At 37.8% G+C, this 22,754-nt stretch overlaps 2 protein-coding genes across 4 annotated transcripts in view; one reads left to right on the top strand and one right to left on the bottom strand.

Annotated features, from left to right (window-relative positions):
- Nucleotides 1-12,385, top strand: part of Siah1 (siah E3 ubiquitin protein ligase 1) — a 29,217-nt gene extending 16,832 nt beyond the window's left edge. For 2 of the 3 annotated variants that reach the window (XM_046435107.2, XM_046435106.2), the window contains exon 2: nt 10,966-12,385. In XM_046435107.2, coding sequence (XP_046291063.1) covers nt 10,968-11,816 — 849 coding nt within the window. In that variant the 5' untranslated portion in view covers nt 10,966-10,967 and the 3' untranslated portion in view covers nt 11,817-12,385. Of the gene's footprint in view, nt 1-7,674; nt 8,282-10,965 lie in introns of those variants that run through there. The other variant, XM_046435105.2, reaches the window with a different exon arrangement.
- A 6,047-nt stretch (nt 12,386-18,432) lies between these two features.
- Nucleotides 18,433-22,754, bottom strand: part of Lonp2 (lon peptidase 2, peroxisomal) — a 105,546-nt gene continuing 101,224 nt past the window's right edge. The window contains exons 14-15 of the mRNA XM_046435104.2: nt 22,469-22,659; nt 18,433-18,925 (exon numbers count right to left, since the gene is read on the bottom strand). Of these exons, the coding sequence (XP_046291060.1) occupies nt 18,704-18,925; nt 22,469-22,659 (413 nt within the window). The 3' untranslated portion in view covers nt 18,433-18,703. The remainder of the gene's footprint in view (nt 18,926-22,468; nt 22,660-22,754) is intronic.

Genomic DNA, 22,754 nt, shown 5'->3' with positions numbered 1-22,754 from the left:
TCTTGATGTTATAAGAAGCAGTTATTTTTTCATAAACATTTTACATGTAGTAGGCATTTACATGTTATATGAAAGGAAATGAGGGGCTGGGGCTATAGGTCAGTACCAGAGCGCTTGCCTAATATGTATAAGGCACTGGGTTTGATCCTTTACACCACATAAAAAAATAAACACATGAAATAAAGGCATGCTGTCCATCTACAACTAAAAAAAAAAAAGATAATAGTTGTTTAAAAATATTTTTTAAATTTCTTTGGCTTAAATTTCTAATAAGTACCAGTACATATAAAATACATAAAAGATCTTCGGGGTACTCAGTAATTTTCAAAAAAGAGTTAACTGACAAAGGCAAATCAAAAAAAGTAATTTTAGTAAAATCAAAGTAATGAATTAAAACTAGTTTCTCAGGCTGGGGCTGTGGCTCCATGGTAGAGTGCTTGCCTAGCATGTGTGAGGCACTGGGTTTGATTCTCAGCACCATATATAAACAAATAAAAATAAATAAAGGTCCATCAATAACTAATATAAAATTAAAAATAAAAACTCTGTTTCTCTTAGAATATAAAGCAAAAAACAAGATGGAAGGGCTTGGTATGTGGCTCAGTGGTAAAGTGCTCTTGGGTTCAACCCCTGGCACCAACATAAATAAATAAATAAGCTTTTTAAAAGGTTTCAAAGCATTTCAGATTTATGGATGTTTAACCTGTACCTAGATGTTCTAATGAAAAATTCTCCCAAAGAAAAAGGGTTCTAAAGCAACCTAAAAAGAGGGAAGGGAGGGTAATAGCTTCAGACTATGAAAACTTTTCTTGAGGCATAATGGTTGACCAGAAAATGGTACAAGTTTTATTCTGGCAGGTGGGAAAAGAAAAGTAGTTTGAATTTCTGAAGTTTCAGTTAACTGTGGTCAACAAATATTAAATGGAAAATTGGGGAAGTAATTTTACATAGTACATGATGAAATCTTGGTGTCCTCTTTGTCTAGTGTATCTACACTGTATGTGCTACCCACCCATTAATCACTCAATAGCCATCCCAGTTGTCATATGGACTGTATCAGATAGTCCTTCCAGTATCACAGTGCTTATTATGTTCAAGTAATGCCCCAGAGTGCAAGAATACTAATGATGGCAATTTATATTTCTTAAAGAGAGGTTGTAAAGTGCTTTTTTTTTTTTAAAGCAAAAAGGTGGAATTTCTTCAGGAAAGAAAAATTATAAACTGAGATTAGGATATATGATAAATTGTTTTTCATAGTTATATATGTATGGCTGGGTGAGAAATGTAGGTTTCAGCACAATCTGCAGTTTCAGACATCCACAGTAGTATTACCCATGGATAAGGAGGACTTACTTTATTAACAAGTTTTTGTTTGAGGTACTAGGGATTGAACCCAGGGGTACTTTTACCACTGAGGTTTGCCTAGCCCTTTAAAATTATTTTTAAAAATTTTGAGACATGATCTCACAAAGTTGCTCAAGGCCTTGCTAAATTGCTGAGATTAGCCTTGAACTTGTAAACCGCCTGCCTCAGCTTCTGGAGTCACTGGGATTACAGATGAGTGCCACCACAACTGGCCTATTGTATTAACATGTTAATGGACTATAATTGTTTTGGGAAATGTTAGTGTAGTGTTTTCATTCTTGATGTTATTATAGATTAGATTTATAGTAAAAATATAAGGATAATAGCTGGTAAAACTGAAATTAGGAAAGAAACCAATGCTGTCTTTTAGAACTCCCCCCAATTGAACCCAGGAATAAGAAAACTACATTCCCAGTCCTTTTTGTTTTGAGACAGGGTCTTTCTGAGTTGCTGAGGCTGGCTTTGATCTTGGGATACTCCTGCCTTAGTCTCCCAAATTGCTGGGATTACAGGCATGTGCCCCTTTGTCCAGTTTGTTCAGTATTACTTACTGCTGGAGTGAAAATGTGGTTGTATTATTTTGTATTCCCACCAGCAAATTATGAGTTCCAGGGTTCCATATGCTTACTAGCATTTGATAATGCCAGTTACTTTAGCCATTCTTTAGAAATACTAATACCAAAGTTTGAAGAATGTATTAAGTTAATGGCAAATTCTCCTTTGGCCTAGAAAAGACAATTGGGAGGGGGTTGAGGACCCAAGGTGATGATTTACATATACATTTTTTAGTCTGTTCTCAGTGTCCTATTGACCTGACCCGACCAATTTATATAAGAAATAACTGCCATGGCATGGTGTTTAGAAGGAATCTCTTAAAACTTACCATAACTACTTCTTATCTCCATCCTTCCAGAATGAAAGGATGACTATACTTCCTTTGCAGAGAAAATGGAAAATTGTCTGATAGAAACTTTGATCTACAACGTAAGGTAGACAGACATACTGTCTCCTTTGATCTATGGAAGAAGTTCCCTCTTCTAACAAAGTCTAGTCCCTCTTAAGTTTAAAAATCTTCATGTTACCAAGAACTTGCTCACATTTCAGTCTCTTCCTGTATACTGGGCTCTTAGTAACATTTACTCTATTGTAGTCTCTATATTTGAAGAAATAAAATAAGCGAAAGCTTCTCTGGACTTTCTAGCCATCACCTACACTTCTTTTTACAATTATACTTCTCAAGTGTTAGTCTCATACAAATCCCCTTCAACCTTTAGTGTGACTTTAACTCTAGACATACTTCCAAGGTTGGTTTTGCAGAAGTCACCAGTTACCTCCTTCATTTTGTCTGGATTGTTAGTTACTGTGCCATTAATTAATTTCTTACCATATGATTTTTAAAAAATATCTATGTAGTTATTTATACCTTGCTGTGTATAATAGGAAAAAACATTTTCCTACTTTTTTAAAAAATTTAACCTCAGATGTGGAGGGTCCCACACTTACGAGGCAACTCTTTAGCAGATGCCAGTTGGGTTTCCTGTAATTCAGTTCTGACGTTATCTGCCTGAAGTTAGATCTCACAGGTTAAGCTGTCAGGCCAGTAAGACTCTCTTACTTCTAATGACCTTTGCAAGTCCCAGGTTGTAAATTGGTGTTCTCAGGACTCCCTCTTCCAGTGTGATAATTTGCCAGGAGGGCTCACACATTTCAGGGAAACACCTTACTTAACGTTTACCCATTCATTTTAAGTGATATTATGGAGGACACAAACAGCCAGATAGAATAGGGAAAGGAATGTGGGAAGGGGAACCGAGCTTCCCATGCAACACCCTCCAAGCACTTCCATATACCTGCAATCTGGAAAGCTGTCTGAATCCTCTATGCCTGTTTTTCTATCCGGTGGTACTGGGGAGGACAGCCCAGAGCCTCAAGCATACTCACCATTGAGCTACATATCCCCCCTCCCCCGATTCATGATCCTCCTGACTTGACCGCCCAAGTAGCTGGGATTGAAAGTATAGGTCCCACCAAAGCAGCCTTGTTTGGGATTTTTATGTAGGCTTCATATGTAAGCATGATTGAATAAATCATTGGCCTTTTTAAAAACATTTATTTATTCTAATTTGTTACACATGACAGCAGAATGCATTTCAATTCATAGTACACATATAGGGCACGATTTCTCATGTCTCTGGTTGTACACAAACTAGAATCATTGGCCTTTGATCAGCTCCTCTCCCTTTTCTGGAGATCAGGATGATGGGCTGGGACCGGAAGTTCAAATTTTTGAAAGACAAGGTTGTTTCCCTTGGCAACCAGCCCCTGTCTTGAGGCTTTCCTGGAGCCACCAGTCATCTTACAAGCATACAAAAAGACACACTTTGAAGATTACAAGGATTTTAGGAGTTGTGTGCCAGAAAAAGGGACTAAGATCAAATATACATTTATTATAAATCATAGTATCATAGTTGCCAGAGTTTTTAATGTTTACGTTCTAATTTGTAATTATAATGCCCACAGTTTAGTGTCCTGTATTTAAATGGAGTCATAGACTTTAATCCTTTTTCTGTAGGATCACCTTTCTTAAATGACTTACTTTGATTAATCATCTGATTGGCTTGATTTCTCATTCATTTTCTTAAGATGTAAGGTTCATGGATGGGTATTATGTTTGAATTCTTGCATGGTTAACATGTCTGCTCTTTGTCTTTCTTTTTTCTAATTACAGGGATAATTCATTTTCCCCGTAGAATATAATAAAGCATAATTTATCCTAACATTGCTGCATATCTGTGTTTTTCTGTGTGTTTCTTTTTAAATCCCTGTTTTCTCTTTGTTTTTGAGGTTCTATCCTCTCCTGATTTTTCTCTTCCCTTGTTGGTTCTCTTCAGTTCTTTAGGCTGTGCTACTCAGTAAGGCCTCCATGTGTGGCATTGGCCACACCTAGGAGCTTGTTAAAAATGTAGAATATCAGGTCCAGCTTCGGCCTACTAAATCAGAGGCTACATTTTAACAGGATCCCTCGATGATTAGTAAGTATAATAAAGTATGAGAACTATTAGACTCTAACTCTTTAATGAAGAATCTTTAACTGTTGGGATTTGCCTTATTTTAGTCAGGCTTCTCTTCTCTGTGACTCCAAATCTCCCTTTTTACCTTTTGTATATCAATCTTTTTTTTTTTTGGGGGGGGGGGGCGGTTCTCAGGGATTGAACCCAGGGAACTTTACCATTGAGCTATATCCCCAACCCCTTTTCTTCTGTATTTGAACTTAGTTACCTCACAGACTTCTCATTCCTATTATTATTTTTGTTATTTTGGTGCTGGGGAATGTAAGGTTGCTTTACCACTGAGCTACATATATCTCCAGCTCTTTTTATCTTGAGACTGGGTCTTGATAAGTTGCTGAGGCTGATCTCGAACTTGTGAGCCTCCTGTCACAGGCTCCCCAGTAGCTGGGATTATAGGTGTATGCCAGTTGTATTTTATTAACCATATTTCAGTATCTAAGTTTAGTGCTTGAGTTTTCAGAATTATCAGGAAAAATGAAACTTTTAGGAAAATGTACAATTAAAATATTTTTCTCTTACTGCTTTGCTATGGTTTGGGAAACTAAAAATATATTTTATAACAATGTTTGATTTTTAACTTTTGGCATTTAAAACAGCTTGAAGCTGTTATTTTTAAGGAGATTTGCCTTGATTTTGTCAGTGCCTGAGAAGCAATTCAGTCTTAAAAATAGAAACAGTGTTTAACATTATAATTTAACAAACATTTTTGACATAATACCTATCATAATGTCAAATAAATGTAGAAAACACTTTTTTCCCAAAAAGGAATTCTGAGAAAAGAAATTTTTTGGTTGGGGTGGGGGGGAGAGTGGGTACTGGGGATTGAACCCAGGGGTGCTTAACTACTAAGCCCCTTTTAATATTTTATTTAGAGACAGGGTCTCCCTGAGTTGCTTAGGGCCTTGCTAAGTTGCTGAGGCTGGCTTTGAATTAGCGATCCTCGTGCCTCAGCTTCCTGAATCATTGGGATTACAGGCGTGCGCCAGTGGCCTAAATGTTTTAATGAAGTTTTATTTAACTCATATTCCTAATGCAAAATACAGATTCCTAACTGATAACTATTATTTTTATTAATATGTTTTTTCCCCCTTCTTCTGTACTAGAAATTGAACCCAGGGCCTCTCACATGCTGGGCATGTGCTCTAACACTGAGCTATTACCCTCTACCTGTAACTTCATTTTATAATAAACATTAAATAGTTTCTAAGAATAATTTTGGGAAAGTAAAGGTGGTATAGCAATATTTGCATCCTATCTCTTACTAAATTAAGAATACATTTTTTTTTTTTCCCTCAATTTGACTGTTTTCAATCATGATCATTTTCTTCTTAGGGGTGGGAAATGCAGGGGATTGAAACCAGAGCCTTGTATATACTACAAGCCTGTGCTGTACCATTGAGCCAACCCTAGACTAATCTTTATAAAGCAAGTTTTCCTTTTGTCTCTTAAAAGGAAAAATAACTAAAAATTACCAGTATCATGTCACAGATAACTCATTTATCCCACCCAGACTTCCTGATTTCTTTTCCTATCCCATTTTCTGTTTGTAACTTGCTTTACAATATATGGTGGTCCTTTTTCCATATTCAACTTCATTTCTCCATTTAAAACTCTTACAGATATTTGTAAAAGGAAGAGTTTTCCACGTGGAATTAAGAATAAAGGATTATTTCCATTTAAACTTTATACCAAATTGGGCTTGAGATGTAAGGTAGATTAGTACTGTTGCTAAATTTTGGATTTTCATTAATTTTGTATTCTATAGACTTAGTAAAATACAGTTTTTGTGAAATTTTCAGCTCTTTTAAAAATCATTGTAAATAAATATTCTGCCTAATTAGGAATTAGGATTTGTTGTGCTAAATAAATGAGTTAAAATGGTGGTTGAGCTCAGGCAAACATGTTTGATCTCAGGTAAATAAATTATTCTGTAATATGTACCACCCATTATATACATAAACTACTAATCTCAATTAAGCCAGACACAAGTTATTTGAGGCTGGAAATATCCCAGTTTTACAACTGATGAAGTGATGGAGCCTGGATATGACTTTAATATACTTTTGTCTTTACTATCTTGAGGGATTTGTACATACCTTAATGGTTTTCAGACAGTGCTGCAAGACACCGTAGTCTTTGGGGGTCTGGTCAATCAGGCACCAACCTTCACTCATTTTAAGCATTTGGGTTCCCTGGTATGTTTGGAGGAGTTTCTCTGCATAAAATGTTTGAAGTCTCCTGTTCTAGAAACCCAGGATCTAGGTAGAATGAATACATGTTAGACTATAAAAAAGCACAGGCAATAGTAATTTGCCCCAGGGGCAGACAGTATCTATTTTCAATTATATTTTTGTTCTTACAGATGTTTTGTGTAGCCTAATATTAAAATGAGTTTGAGGTGATTGAACACAATATTTATAGGGTGGGAAAGTGGTTAGAGTTGAAGTTTGTTGCTGAAAGTTGGTAATGTACAATTCCCTGCATTGGGTTCACTCACTGCCAGGTCTTGGTAAGTTTAAAGGCTTCCCTCAGCATGATGTAATGAAGGTTAAACCTCTGAACACTCGAGCTGATGCAATGCATATCTGAGGCTCACAGGACTTTATGGGGCAAGGGTAATGCTTGTTTAAAAACAAAACAAGCTACTCCTAAGTTTAATGGGGCCGTTTAAGATGGCTTTCCCAGAGTGGGAAGAAAATATAATCTCGATTTGGAGGTTCAAGTAACGAGTTTAACGTGTCTTTAGTGTTTACTACTCTCACTGCAAAAGTCTTTTCACAGAAAGGCGGGGGAAGTATAAATTATGCTGCCAACGGGAAGAAATGAAGTGAGTTAGAATTGAGGAAATATTGTAGTTTGGTAAAACTGTCGTTATTTGGTGAATACTGTAGGATGAACTAGGAAGAATGCGAAGAATGCTTTTGCTGTGTGAAAACGTGAGTTTTCAGGATTCACTTGGATGGTGCACTTCACGTAGAGAACAGTGTTTGTCCGGCCACATTCCTTATTCCCTGGGTAGCTCTTTAAAGAAATTGCGGATACTCTACCGTTTCGACCAACAAAAGCCAGGCTCTCCCTAAACTTCAGTTGGTGGAAATGCTGAGGACGCTAGGTGGCTGGCCTAGTTGGAGCTGGGGAGCTGTGGGCCGCCCTTGGATGTGGGCGGGGCCCTGGACATGGCCCCACCCTCCTGCGCCGCCCCGCCCCCGCACTAGGAAGCCGCCGGCCGCCGCCCTGGGCGCGGCAAGCCCTGGGCCGGCCTGGGTTCCCGGAGTTGGAGCCGGCTTTCCCAGCTGTGGCCCGGTTACCAATGGCTCTCCCTGTGGCTGCAGCAGATTCGGCGGCAGGAGTGCCCTTCCAGAGCTTGCTCCAAGTGCACTCCGGCTCCTTGAGCCAGCGCCGTGCACTCTGCAGCTCCCGCCCGTCACTCGCGTTTAGTGGGAGCGCAGTCAGTGGAGCAGGGGAAGACAAACTTGTGAAATGGATGAAAGCTTAGGCCGCTGCAGAGGACAGCTCGGCCATAGCTCCGAGTTTTGGAGACAGGCGAATTTGAGCTCACAGGGAGGTGTGGTCGCCTCCTGAGGACCGAAGGCCTTCATTTTTCCACCGTTGTAGCCTGTGCTTCCCAATGAGTGTTTTAAGAAGTCCGACCTCACAGTCTTCTGTGCTTAAGACCAGGAGGTGGCAAGGAAGGACTTTTGTTACAGATTGTCCGTTGCTGCTTGGGGAAACGCAATGCGCTGCCTGACTTCTCATGACGGGAAAGCCTACCTTACCCTTTTTGTACTCCTGGAGGGGAGTCTTGCTCACATGTTTACCCGCGGCTAGGACAAGGAAGAGAAAAGGTATTGATGTGAAAAGACTGGGTTCCTGAAACTGAAACTTGAAAGCTGTAAATCAGTGAAATCTGGTGAAAGGAATGGCCGCAGCATAATTTACCTCTTTCCGAGTATGGCAGTGATGTTTCATTTAAGCTGCTATACTTTTCTCTTTAAATCACCTTCAGGTTCTGTCACGACCTGGGCCGTTCTTGGTTCCTGTTGCAGGGCTGCTGTATGATTGGGATTCCTTCTCTGGGTCAAGAAGGAGCTGGCTTCCACCTTTGAAGCTTTGGAAGGTTTTAGCAGTTGCTATCCTTTAATACCTCCATTCATGAGAAATAACTGTCTGCATTTCATTTGTTTTTCACATTTCTAATAGGAATTAAAGTATGCTTTCTACAATGTTTGCAAAGTAATTTTATCATGCAAGCTTGAGCTATTGTGATGATAAATGTTTTGCCAGGTTAAGGAATTGAACAAGTGTTTTGTTTTTTGTTTTTTTCTCAGTAGCTGTATTATGTTAAATACAAACTGAGCTCACTGCCTTTTGTTGTAAATAGGTGTTTGGTTTGGTAATTTGAAAGGTAATTGGGGGCTTAGACTGTGCCCGAAGAGCCACTTTTGCATTATTGTGTTGCTCACATAAGTGAGCAGCATATAATGGACTACTCAATAGGCACAGAGCATACAAGAAGGTGTTTTGGGTAGTGCTCAGCCCATTGTTTTACAAGTGACATAAAATGGATAGATCATCATACACCCAAAGAATTTATACAGAGGGACACTGGATTATAGGAGAGCTCCTTTATAGTCCTTTTGTCAGAACAGCTGGATTACTTCAGGTGATGCGAGTTGATTCATGTTTTTGTAGGCCTGTAGGATGAGCCACATTATGATGGAATTCAGTTATACTTTTGTGTGTGTGTGTGTGTGTGTGTGTGTGTGTGTGTGTCTGGTGTCAGGGACCAAATCCAGGGCCTCACACATGCTAGATATTGTCAGTGTTGTCACCACACTTGTTTCCCTTTAGCATATTTCTTTTAGTCACAAATGAATTAATTTTTTCACACCCCTCTCCCCATTTATAGTGTCTGTTGGTAACCACTTGAATAATCAGTAACCCAAGTTGTATTTACCTGGTCACATTTGTAACTACCATTGTTTCTTCAAAGTTCTTTGCCACAGATTAATGATTGTAATTGAGAGGAAACATTAAATATGAAACATAAATTTTTTGAAGAAACATACCTTAGTATAGTAGTTGCTGGGAGTAGTACACTCTTAGGATACCAGCAGACTGATCTTGTATCACTCCTAAGACAAATGATGACCTGCCATATCCCAGCAGAGGTAGATTCTTGGAAAAGGTACCCTGTTTTGTGTATATTTGATTCATCCTGACTAGTTAGTTACATTATTGATCATCTCTTCCAGATGACATTTATCTGAAAAGTGATGTTTGTTATTCTCCTGATGACTGTTTCAGCTACACTGTAAACCTCAGGGTACAAGGAACTCATTACCTGTTGACTCCATCCCTCATTCCCCATGCTGTGTGTCTTTCTGTGGTGTTTTATCATCATCCTCCTTTTTTCCTCCACCCGCTTTTTCTGATTCTTCTTTCCTCTTGTACATTGTATCTAACTTATATTGTGGAATGGAAATAGAATAGAATGAAGTACTTTTTCTAAATACTAGACTAACAATTTTTATTTAAGGATGACTCTCCATTTCCCAAGTCTTCCTAACATTTGAGGTGGGCAAAGATCAGTAGGAAGTAGTACTTAGCTGATGTTAGCATTTTGTGAAAGATGTAATAGATGAAGGTGGATAATGAGATGGCAGCAGGCTCTTCCCCTAGTGATGCCTTGTACCCCACTCCCAAAATATACCTGTAGAGAAGATGCTGTTCACCACTAGGGAGAGTCAACCTGATGATCTTTGGCATATGAACCTTATAAGACTTACCTCCCAACAGCTGATTCAGAATTGGAAAGAGACGGCTTTAGGGACTCTGAGAGGACAAAGTCAAATCCAAACATTTGAATATGCTTAAGGTCCTATATTATATACAGGTCTCTTAGTTGTTTATGGTTCAGTTTCTCTTTTAGCTTTTCTTATTATATATACGCTATCCAAAGATAATTTTTAGTACTTTTACTTTAAAAGGAATTTAAAATATGCTCTGAAATATTTTGAAAAGGCTTCGTCAGTGTTTAACTCCTAATAACAGATGCACATTTAATAATTTATTTTGTTTTTATATATGCTTTAAAAAAATATCTTTGGTTGTAGATGGACACAATTCAATACCTTCAATTAATTTTTATGTGGTGCTGAGGATCGAGCCCAGTTTCTCACACATGCTAGGCAAGTGCTCTAGTACTGAGCCACAACCCTAGCCCCTATATATGCTTTTTTTAAAAAAAAATATTTATTTATTTTAGTTTTTTTCGGCAGACACAACATCTTTGTTTGTATGTGGTGCTGAGGATCGAACCTGGGCCGCACGCATGCCAGGCGGGCGTGCTACCGCTCGAGCCACATCCCCAGCCCCAATATGCTTTCTAAACCCTAGTTTATTCCTTTATCTCTTTGCTCACAGTAAATTTTGCATGAAACTTCAAAGTTTTTCTGGCATGTAAACATTATTTATAAAACATAAGTTGTAATTATTCTTCCATTTATTTTTTTATTTTTTATTTCAGAGATGAGCCGTCAGACTGCTACAGCATTACCTACTGGTACCTCAAAGTGTCCACCATCCCAGAGGGTGCCTGCCCTGACTGGCACGACTGCATCCAACAATGACTTGGCGAGTCTTTTTGAGTGTCCTGTCTGCTTTGACTATGTGTTACCACCCATTCTTCAATGTCAGAGTGGTCATCTTGTTTGTAGCAACTGTCGCCCGAAGCTCACATGTTGTCCAACTTGCCGGGGCCCGTTGGGATCCATTCGCAACTTGGCTATGGAGAAAGTGGCCAATTCAGTACTTTTCCCTTGTAAATATGCCTCTTCTGGATGTGAAATAACTCTGCCACATACAGAAAAAGCAGACCACGAAGAGCTCTGTGAGTTTAGGCCTTATTCCTGCCCATGCCCTGGTGCTTCCTGTAAGTGGCAAGGCTCTTTGGATGCTGTAATGCCCCATCTGATGCATCAGCACAAGTCCATTACAACCCTACAGGGAGAGGATATAGTTTTCCTTGCTACAGACATTAATCTTCCTGGTGCTGTTGACTGGGTGATGATGCAGTCCTGTTTTGGCTTTCACTTCATGTTAGTCTTGGAGAAACAGGAAAAATACGATGGTCACCAGCAATTCTTCGCAATTGTACAGCTGATAGGAACACGCAAGCAAGCTGAAAATTTTGCTTATCGACTTGAGCTAAATGGTCATAGGCGGCGATTGACTTGGGAAGCGACTCCTCGATCTATTCATGAGGGAATTGCAACAGCCATTATGAATAGTGACTGCCTAGTCTTTGACACCAGCATTGCACAGCTTTTTGCAGAAAACGGCAATTTAGGCATCAATGTAACTATTTCCATGTGTTGAAACGGCAATCAAACATTTTCTGGCCAGTGTTTAAAACTGTTGCATTCAATTTCACAGGAGAATAAGGCACCCATCTGCCTACCAACCTGAAACTCTTTTGGTAGGTGGAAGCTAGACACATGAAGGTAAATAAAAAGAAAGGCTGTTAAATACAGGAAACAGTTGCATGTAGTAACACTAATATATTTAAAAATAAGTCAACAGTAAACCACTGAAAAAATATATATATATATATACACCCAAGATGGGCATCTTTTGTATTAAGAGAGCAAGCATTGTAAAATAATTCTGACTTTTGTGTTTGTTGTAGATTGATTGTATTGTTGAAAATATTGGGTTTTTTGTTTTGTTTTTGTTCTTTTTTGCGCGCTCGTGCGCGCGTGTGTGTGTGTGTGTGTGTGTGTTTAACTGACAAGCCATCTGAGTGGTCTTGGGCCACTGCTTCTCCCTTTGTGAGTCAATACATAGTGCTGCTGGTTGTTTTCTTTTTTTTTGGCTGTGTGTGTGCATTTGCTAATTTTTATTAATTCTAGTTTTTCATTAAATAAATTTGACTTTCTTTTCTGTAATTTCAGGTTTTTCCTCACTTTTTTTTGTACCTTTTTAAAGTTAGTGTCTTTTTGATATGCGTAATTGTTTATGGTAAAGTTTGTGTTCAATACATATTTTTCCCCTCATTAATCAGTTTTTTAGAAATATTTTAAATTCAGCTATTTTGTGAAGATATGAGTCCCAGAAAGGAAAGGTTACATCAAAGAAAAATTATCAAAAACTATTTAAAGCAACTATAAGGTGGTCTCTTTCTCTTCTTTCATCCTCTTTTCCAGTCGAGTCATACCTTCCAGCTTACTCTGAAAAGTTAGGGAATATATTCTGATTTATATAAACACTGAAAAAAATCAGGCTTTTTTCCTTCTCAAATATCTTGGACAAATCACATGTTTAGAAATTTGTTCTTGTATTTATTGGTTTTGCAGAAGAAGGCATCATCATACACAGTATTTGTAATTAAGAGCAAATCATTTGTTTAAAAAAAAGGCAGTTTGCAAAAAAAATATGTTTTTGGTCTTTTATAATTCTCATTAAAAGATTATCTGGCAAATTAAAAAAATCTTAATGTGTCTGCTTCAGCTGTAAGTGTGGTGAAGTCCAGAGTCATTTTCCTGTTCCATTTTGTGCTTTAATTATACAGCAGAAAATACTGTGCTGTCACTCTGAAGTGTGGCAGAGTTTTATTCTAAGTGCAGCAGGAGCCAGGCATGTGGCCTCTGGACTGCCCCAGGCTTCCCTCATCCCCCCCCCCCCCCCTATTTTGATTTTCCACAAGGAAATCCACAGAATTCAGGAGAAAGATTGACTAAAATTTTTAGCTGATCACTTTTGTCCCCTTAAAAACAAAAATTAGTTTTTGGTATTTCATAGCTCTGCTGGTTAAGTATCTTGGCTCTGCTCCACTTATAGCTGTATGACCTTGGGCCCTAGTTTCCTAATGTCTAAAAAGGGGTTACATCCTAGTAGCTACCTCACAGGGTTAAATAAGACACAGTAAAGTTACCCAATCAATGCTTTGTACATATTGTTGCTGGGATTATTATTTTTTAAAAAACTCTTGGTACTTTATAATCATTGTTTCATTAAAACCTCAGGTTTTGCCTGGTGTGGTGGTGCAGGCCTGTAATCCCAGTGACTCGGGAGACTGAGGCAGAAGGATTGCAGTACTTGGCAAAACCCTGTCTCAAAGTATAAAATAAGAGGAGGACTGGGGATGTGGTTCAATGTTTAGGCACTCCTGGGTTCAATCCCTAGTATTAAAAAATTAGAAGCCCTCAGTTTTTACTAATTCAAGTAAATTTAGGTAAATTTTGTATATGTTTGACAACTAGCTAGTAAAGCTGACATTTTTATATTTTATGTTTCAGTCATCATTCTACTTTTGGTCTGCAGTGATGAGCTCTAAAGCCACATTGCTTTGGTCCATTTGAAAATTTGGTTTATTAGGTCTAGCTCTTGTTCTTTTTTTTTTTTTGTTTTGTTTTGTTTTAGCTCTTGTTCTTGAATTGTTATAATAATGAATGGTTTCTATTAATTTCCCTACCCCTTCTTTGGGTGTCGTCTTTCACATTTTATGGGGTAGATGTAGGTAATATTCTATTATTTTGCTTTTATATACTTTTTTTTTTCCTCATGATTTTGGGGCTCAAACCCAGGGTAGGTAAGTGCTGTACCACTGAGCTACAATCCCCAGCCTGATCTATATTTTTCAACTAGAAATTGTCTATTGGGTTGACATGGACCGGTTTAGTGTGTTAGTGATCATTGGAAAGCCTTTTTTTCCTTTGCTTTGATTTTTATTATGTATTACTTATGTTTTTTTTTAACACCCACATTTCTGCAAACTAAATTTTCATAAGTGGCTATAGATTGCTTAGCTCTCAAATAGTAGTATGTGTCCCCCCCACACAAGAGCTCTTTTTATATCCAGGAATCTCTACAATGATAGAATTATATTTCATTCAGATTCCTGAATGGAAGAATTGGTAAGTAATCCAAATTATAAAAACTGAATGAAACTACACTATACCTGGGGTCAGTCTGTGACTGCTGACAAAAGTTAAGATCAGAATATAACGCAATGAGTAGAAGGTATGAATAACCACCTGGTACTGTGGTTATCTGTATGGGTTATACAAGGAAGGTAGACAGTGTTACAGATTGAACATTGTGGAGGTTCAGAGTACCAAGGATTACCTGGTGATTTACAGTAAAATAGATCATTTACCAAGAGAATTTCACATTATCTAAGTGTGGCATCATCCAGACTAAATTGTTTGATACTTACCAAGCACATAGTAAAATCTGGTGGCGTACATTATTGGGCTCTAGACTTTAATTGCCTGAACTGACTTTTATTTAATCTCTGTCAGGTTCTTCCGTAAAATGATCTAATGGTATCTACTGGTGTAAGTGAATGAGGTGGGGCTTATCATTTGGCCTGGCTCTGTAGCCCAGTGTCTTGCTTAGCTACACATTTTCCCTATCTTTATACAGATTGAAGCAATTTCTTTACATTTTAGTTGTAATGTTCTGAGGCCTTTCTAAATTCTGAGATGCATTACAAATTTGTAGAAATTAATGTAAACAGTGGTATGAAAGAATGCTGGATTTTGTAAAAGTCACATTTTGACAGGCTTGCACTATTATGTAAAGACTAGAATTTAGCCTGAAAAATTTCAGTTCCCTGGAAATGTGCTGATAATATTAGATTTGAATTTATTTAACATTTTTTAGTAACGCTAAATAGATTGAATAACTATTCTTTAGTTCGTTAAGTACAGACTATAGTATGTTTCAAATAAGTGAATTTTTATTGCGAATAAAGCTTTTCTTAGAATTAAAATTACTTTGATACAACTGTTTTAAAACCTCTCAATGACCAGTCAATTGCCTGTTGTTTATTTATTCAGATATTTCCAATATTTCCTTCCTGTTTTGGTGCTTTTTTAAAAATAAAGAATATATTCTTTGTAGGATTCACTACATGTTAGTAAAACAAAACAAAATAATGAGTGTTAATATTGGATCATGAATCAAATTGGTGACTGTAGTCTGATTTCTTCTTTTTTTCCTTTAATACTGAAGTTTTCACAGGGCAAAGCTCAAATACAGCTTTTCATTTTGGCCAAAGTAATGTGAGTTTGAACATGTTTTTTTCATTAAAGCAAAACAAGACTACATGATGTTTACATCTAATAATCCCACTTAAACTTTGGGTTTTAGAAGGAAATTGACAAAAGTGACTTAATATCAAAGACTCTTAATAGTAAGGCTTACCTCATTTCAGTAATAAAGGAAATATAAGTCCTTTTAACTGGGCAAGTTGATTACCTGACAGGGTGACTTGGGTAGGGGCATGTGTTACCTAGTACTGGAAGCTTGTGGTAGATACCACTACTAATGACTGTGTCCAGATGGGAATCAAAATCCTCTTACCTGAAGCAACCAAAACCTATCAATTAGAGGTGTTACTAGAAATGAAACTCCTTTGTTTCTAAAGAGGATCTGTGTTATGGCCAGAATGCAATTTTTAAATTTTATTTTTGTGTTGGGGGTGAATCCAGGGCCTGTGCTCTACCATTGAGCTACACCCCCATCCCAGAATGCAAGTCTTGATTGCTATCAGAAGAAAAGGAAATCATTACATGTTCTAGAACATAACACTGTATGCCCACTACTCGTTTAAAATTTCAGGTGTTTAATATTCACAATCATGGAACCTTACCTATGGTCACATATTTGCCAGATGATAAATATGCAGTCTTTTTCACTGAATTTACAGGTAATCAAGTGATTAAGAATCTCAGCCTCTGATGCATGGTTATTCATGGTAAGGTTTAAACAGGGACCAAAAAATGGGTAGTAAAAACTTATACACTTCTATTAGAAATATAAAATTGATAACCAAGGCCTTAAACCTTTATTTAGTTTTAATACCTTAAGAATTTTAAAAGCCTATGCATTAAAAAAACTGTGGTTAAATACATAGATCCCAAGGTTAACATTTTCAATATGAAGTCTAGCTTTTTGTGATACAAGGAGGTCTTAGAGTAACAACTAGTAAGCTCTGAGTATCTTGTAAATAAGTGCTAGAAAAAGATACTCAGCTCACAAGTTGTTAGGGAAATTTGAATCAAAATACTATTGTCACACTCGTTAGGAAGGCTATTATCAAAGTGTTGGCAATGAGAAAAACTGGAACTTATGTGCATTGCTGGTGGGCATGTCAAATAGAGCAGCCAAGATGGAAAAGAAATTTGGTTAAAAAGTTCGGATTATATGTTTTGTTTGTGGTGCTGTAATAAAATACTGAAGACTAGGTAATTTATAAAAGACAAATTTATTTCTCTCAGATCTGGGGACTGGGCAAGTCCAAGATTAAGGCTCCAATAGCGTCTGAGGGCCTGGGTCTCTGCTGCCGAGAGGGAGTCTTGTGGCTGCACGTGGGGGAAGGAACCGAAGGGCAAAAAGAGTCTAGCTGGTTCCCTTGAGCCTTTTGTAAAGTCTACTAAATCCATTCATGAGACAGCCCCCGTGACCTCATCAATCACCAATACTTGGTTAGGTTTATGCCTCTTATTAATAGTATAGTGACCAAATTCGGCACTTAAGTTTTGGGGGACGTTCAGGTCACAGCACATAGGAGCCAGCAATTCCACTTTGGGTAGACACCCGAAAAGAAGCGCATAGCAGGGTTTCCCATGGGTACAGTTTGTGATTAAAAAAAAAAATAGCGTGGACAGCAGTTATACTGTGAATGTCATTGATGTGCCTGAATATTTAGACATTTAGAAATGGCAAACTTTATATTTTGCCCAATTAAAGAGGCAAAGAAACAATAACTCAAATTTCAAACAAACATTGCCTTCTTCCCAACTAACCAACATTGCTAGAGAAAAGTCTCACAAGGGGAAGACTGTCGATTTTCTCAGAGATTTTTTTCAAAAGGGAAGACATTTTTAAAGAGGGCACAGAGGAGTCCTGGGTGTTGTACACAAGTTCAAACTGCATATTCAAGACTAAGGAAGAATACAGAGAACCTGAGTTTTACTACATGTTGTTGCCATTCTGGATGGAATGAGGCAGAGCAATTTGGGTGTGGATTAGTTCCCTCTGGTTGCTGAAGGCAAATTAACAGTCCTGGCATGTTTCTTTTATCCCCTTGTGTGAGATGACTGCATAGAAATAAAATTACAGTAGTTGATAAGATAGTCAAGTATTGGGAAACTTTCAGACTTCATTCTGATCCAGAAGTTAAAAAAAAAAAAAAAATATATATATATATATAAATAAAATTTTGTACTGGGGATTGAACCCAGGGAAGCTTAACCACTAAGCTGCATCCTCAGCCCTTTTTACATTTTATTTTGAGACAGGGTCTTGCCAAGTTGCTCAGGCTGGCTTTGAACTCTCCATCCTCCTGCCTCAGCCTTCTGAGCCACTGGGATTACAGGCATGCACCCCTGCTCCCGGCTCTCTTTTGTAATATAATATTTTGATTCTAAAGTTCAATACTGGTTGGAATAATAGTTAAAATTGCTTAATGTTATTTTACATTTAATCTTCACAGTAATAGTGTAGTAGGTACCACTAGTTACATTTCACAGATTCGAAAAGGAAGATAACAAAAAGTTTACACAGCTAGAGCCTGCCTTCATAGTTACCCACTACCTTGGACTGAACACAGAAGATAGGGATGGGAAGTAGACAGACTTTGGAATTGGCACAAGCAAACTATCAGAAGTGAATTGCAGAAGACAGAATTTGAAGCCTTTATTCTGAAAAACTATTCCTCAAGAGGGATAGCTGTGCCTCCCTCTGAGAACTGAACTTTCTTTCCTGAGACTGTAGGCACCCAGGGCCAGGATGTTTGTTTTCCACAAGGACAAATAGTTGGCTATATTTTTCATCTTTGCAAGTTCCCCTTCTAAGTGATTGGTTCCAGGATCCAATAAAGCCTACAGGTGAGTCTGCTGAGGGTAATGGTTTACACCAGTGGTTCCTGAAGTTGACTGTCAGAATTACCTGGAGGGCCCCATGTCCCCAGAGTTTGAGTCAGGTCTGAACTGGCTCTGAGAATTTTTATTTCTAACAAGTTCTCAGGTAATACAGATGCTTGGGTTCTGTGGATTACACTGAGGACTAGGGATTCCACTGAAGACAAGGATTCTACTTTTATCAGTTTATTAACAGATCATGTTTTCATAATAAACATTAGCCACTAGTTGAATGAGGTTCATTACTCTTGTGATTACTCTTATTGATGTGAATAAAATCGAACTTGTCAGTCTCTTTCAGTACTTCCAAACATTAAATTCTAACAAGTTTGGGGCCTATAACTTGCTATTTACAAGACCAGGTCTGGTCTTGACAGTAAAGCCACCGTCAAAAGCTGCATTAAGAACTTCATCCAGGCAGCTTGCTGTGACAAAACTTAAGTCTTGTCGTACATTGCTTGGGATTTCTTCAAGGTCCTTCTCATTCCTCTGAGGAATAATGATTTGCTTTAATCCTGCTCTGTGTGCTGCCAGAACTTTGTCTTTAATTCCACCCACCTGTAAGGAGAGAAAACACTTTTTAAGGTTTGTGATCACCCTCAAGCTGTGAAAGAAACTATGATCCAACTTTCTTTCACTGAATATAATTAAGACATCTGAACCATCTTCCATTTTAATAGAATAAGCTAGGAAGCCATTAAGGTTTTAAAAAAGTGACCTTTTTCTTTCTGTTACATTGAATTGTTTTAAATGAGAGAAAATCTAAATTTTTGATAGGGGTGGGTGGGTACCTCATTTATCAACAATTCCTTTTTTATGGCCAAGGTTAACATACTCCATTTTGTAATAACACCAATCTTCAGGTTTATTCTGAAAAACTATATATAGCATTATTTTGACCATAAATACTGTTCTTAGTAAATGGATAAATGTTTGAAGACATAAATATACTTAACTTGATTTAAATATCACACAATGTAACATGTCAAACATTATGTGGTATCCCATTAATATGTATAATTTTCATATCTTTATGTTAAAAGTGAAATTAAGGGGTTGGGGATATAACTCAGTTGGTAGAGTGCTTGCCTCGCATGCACAAGGCCCTGGGTTCAATCCTCAGCACCACACACACACACACACACACACACAAAAAGATGTGATTGCCAAAGGAGGAAAAATAATTTAGAAATGTTGCTACAGAGCTTCGTAAACCAGGACCTCTGTGTCACACTTCATGAAGAAAATATACCTCTAAGCTATTTAGGCAGTTTTAAAATAGATCCACAATCAATGGTCCCTTCACAAAAGATGGAGTCTTAATTCCCCTCCCTTTGAATGTAGGCCAGGTTTTATGACTCCTTTACAAGAATAGAGTGTGGTGGGAGTGATGCTATATAACTTTCAAGGTTAAGTCATTAAAAAAAAAAAAAAGCACTTCTACTTGGATAGATCTCTGATCACATCCCCCAGAGCTAGGCAGCAAGTCACCATGTTTGAGGTCACCCACACAGCTTATAGAAAAGCCTGTAAGGTGGGGATCTGGGGTCTTCTGCCAACACCAGACCTAATTTGCTAGACATGTGCATGAGCTACCTTAGAAACAGATCCAGCCTTATTGACGGTAAGATGAGAGACCTTGAGCGAGAAAAAAGTGGCCAAGCCTCTCCTGAATTTCTGAGCCATGGGAATTTTAGAATAAAACATATTATTGTTTGGGGGTGATGTATTATACAGCAAAAGATAACAGAGCTCTCGGTCACACCACCTACAACAGGTAATCCCTAGAGACTGCACTGGGAGCTCTCCAGCCATCTGCTCTATCAGGCCTTCCTGCACCACTGTCACCTTCCCCTCATGATTCTACCCCACTGCTGTCCTCTGAAGTTTCTTTCATGCCACCAGAAGTACACTCAAAAGTACCTTCTTCAAAAAGTATGTAAGATAAACAGATTCCATTTGCACAAAGGAAAAAGTCTATTTTGCTTTCATACTTCATAGTAAGGCCATGGACACGACTAAATTTAAAATAATTTTCACTCAGTTTTAAAGGTACTGCACATCCACTGTCACTTACGACACCTTTATCCTTAGTGATCTGCAAAGCCAAGAGGATGACATCTTCCTGGTTGGTACAGGTCCTTCAATCTGAAGATACCTTCAATTGGGGGAATGTTTCATTTTTTCTTTGACAATTTGTTTAATTCCACTTTCCTCTTTGCCATAATATTACTATTAGGTGCTGGATCTCTCAGATTGTTTTTAACTATAATTTTCACTTTGTGTGTGGGGGTGGGGTGGGGAGGGGGTTCAGGAGGAGACTGGGGATTAAATGTAGGGACACTGAGCTACATCCCCAGCTCTTTTTTGTATTTTGAGACAGGGTTTCAATAAATTGTCCCGGCTGACCTGGAACTTGAGATCCTCCTACCTCAGCCACCTGAGTAGCTAGGATTACAGGTGTGTGCCACCATGCCCAGTCTAATTTTTTTCAGAGTAGTTCTTCAGCCAGTTCTAAGTCTGGACTTTTAAATCTGACAGTTTTGTCTTCTGTTCTTAAATTGTTTTCTTCAGCCTTAGCAGGTCTTTTAAATGTCACTGCTTTCCTTATGTCTCTTTGTAATAGTTTAAAATTGAAGGCTTACTCAAAGCTGTGGCTCCTCAGCTAGACATGGGGAAGCCTTTACATACGTGCATTGTTATTTGCTCTTGAGGGGAGGGAACCATCCATGTAGGAGGCCTATTTGTTCTATAGAGATTTCAGTGACTTTCTTGTTCTCTTGATCTGCATCTTTTGGCTCTGAATGAGGCTTTATCTGCATTTCTGCTGGGAGGTGTCTCTACTTCCAATTCTGATTCATAAGCCAGGACACATCTATCTCCCCAGAAGTTGGGTGAATTGTCAGTTTATCACACCACTGGTTTTTGAGTATTATAATTTATTCTCCTTTATTCCTTGCTTAGTAGTCTACCATGGACCAGGAGACCAAAGTAAGAGTTTGTGGTCAATAAAGCCCCTCTCATTTCCTTTAGTAGCTCAGCTAATATGAACTACCACTTTATAGTATGAACTATAATAGTTGTTGGTTAAGGAAAAGAAAAGAGATGAGTGATTCTTTTTTAATTGAATATAGATATACAAATACACCATCATAACAGTTTAGAATATTACCTAATTGAACTTTTAAAAATTGAGCAACAGAGAGCATTTCTAATTGGTTGTTTTGTTGTTGGGGAATGAATCCAGAGGCCCTCTACCACTGAGCTACATCCTCAGTACTTTTTATTTTGAAACAGGGTATGGGTAAGTTGCTTTGGGCCTTCTAAATTGCCACGGCTGGCCTTGAACTTGCAGCCCTCCTGTCTCAGCTTCCATAATTACTGGGATTACAGGCAGGCGCCACCACACCTGGCAATTCTATGATCTATTTTCACCATTACTTCATTAAAGAAGGAGTTTCTCAGAGTAAAGAACATTTCTTTCTCCTCTCAATTTGCTATGAACCTGCTAAAGTTTGTTATAGACTGATAGTGATAACTAATCACTTAAAACCCTAAATACTTTCTCAATTCTATGCATTTTACCAGTGTTTTTAAATAGTTTAAAATAGGGATGGGAGTTCCAAGACCCAACAAGTATAGAACTTTTTCAAAATTTAACAATTAGATATGGTTAATCCTTAAGTCAGTTTCAATTTTATAGTAGTTGTTTTTCTTTAATTCTATCAACTAAATCTAAGATTTCTATAAGTGGATGGGTAATCTTAAAGGAACTTCAAAAAGTAAGAACTGGGTTTAAAGCTTAAAAACAACTATCCTATATCATACATGCACAACAGATTTAACAATAGCTAACTAAGAGTGTAAATCTTCATGTGAACTGGTGATATTTCTGATGATCGCACTTAACAAGTCTTTTAGATGGGAGAACATGAGGAAAATTATGTTTTCTTTTCTTAATCAAAAGTTTAAAATGATTAATTATAGGTATAAAAATTTAATGTATGCTTAAACCAAAGTGTTTACAAAAAGAAGACAAACCACTATTAATTTAAATTTTAAATGAATTTCAAGCCATATAAGTAGTTTTTCCATACTTACTGGAAGAACAAGACCTCTTAGTGTAATTTCTCCAGTCATGGCTACATCTGAACGTACCAACCGCCCACTAAAAAGTGAGGCGAGACAGGTTACTATGGTAACACCAGCAGATGGTCCATCTTTTGTGACAGCTCCAGCTGGGAAGTGCAGATGGATGTCTGTGTTGTCAAGAAGATCAAAACTTCCAAAAGCTTTAAAAAGGAAAAAACGATTTTAATGTAGAAACATTGAACCTGTTTTCTTTTTATCCTAAAAAAGAAAATCGGACAAGAATGAATGTTTTGGG

The sequence above is a fragment of the Marmota monax genome, unplaced genomic scaffold (assembly GCF_021218885.2).
Source record: "Marmota monax isolate L192 unplaced genomic scaffold, Marmota_monax_Labrador192_F-V1.1 WCK01_AAM20220418_F8-fsc00024, whole genome shotgun sequence".
NCBI lineage: Eukaryota > Metazoa > Chordata > Mammalia > Rodentia > Sciuridae > Marmota > Marmota monax.
The sequence above is the reverse complement of the archived record's forward strand: the minus strand, read 5'-3'. Positions and strand labels throughout refer to the sequence as shown.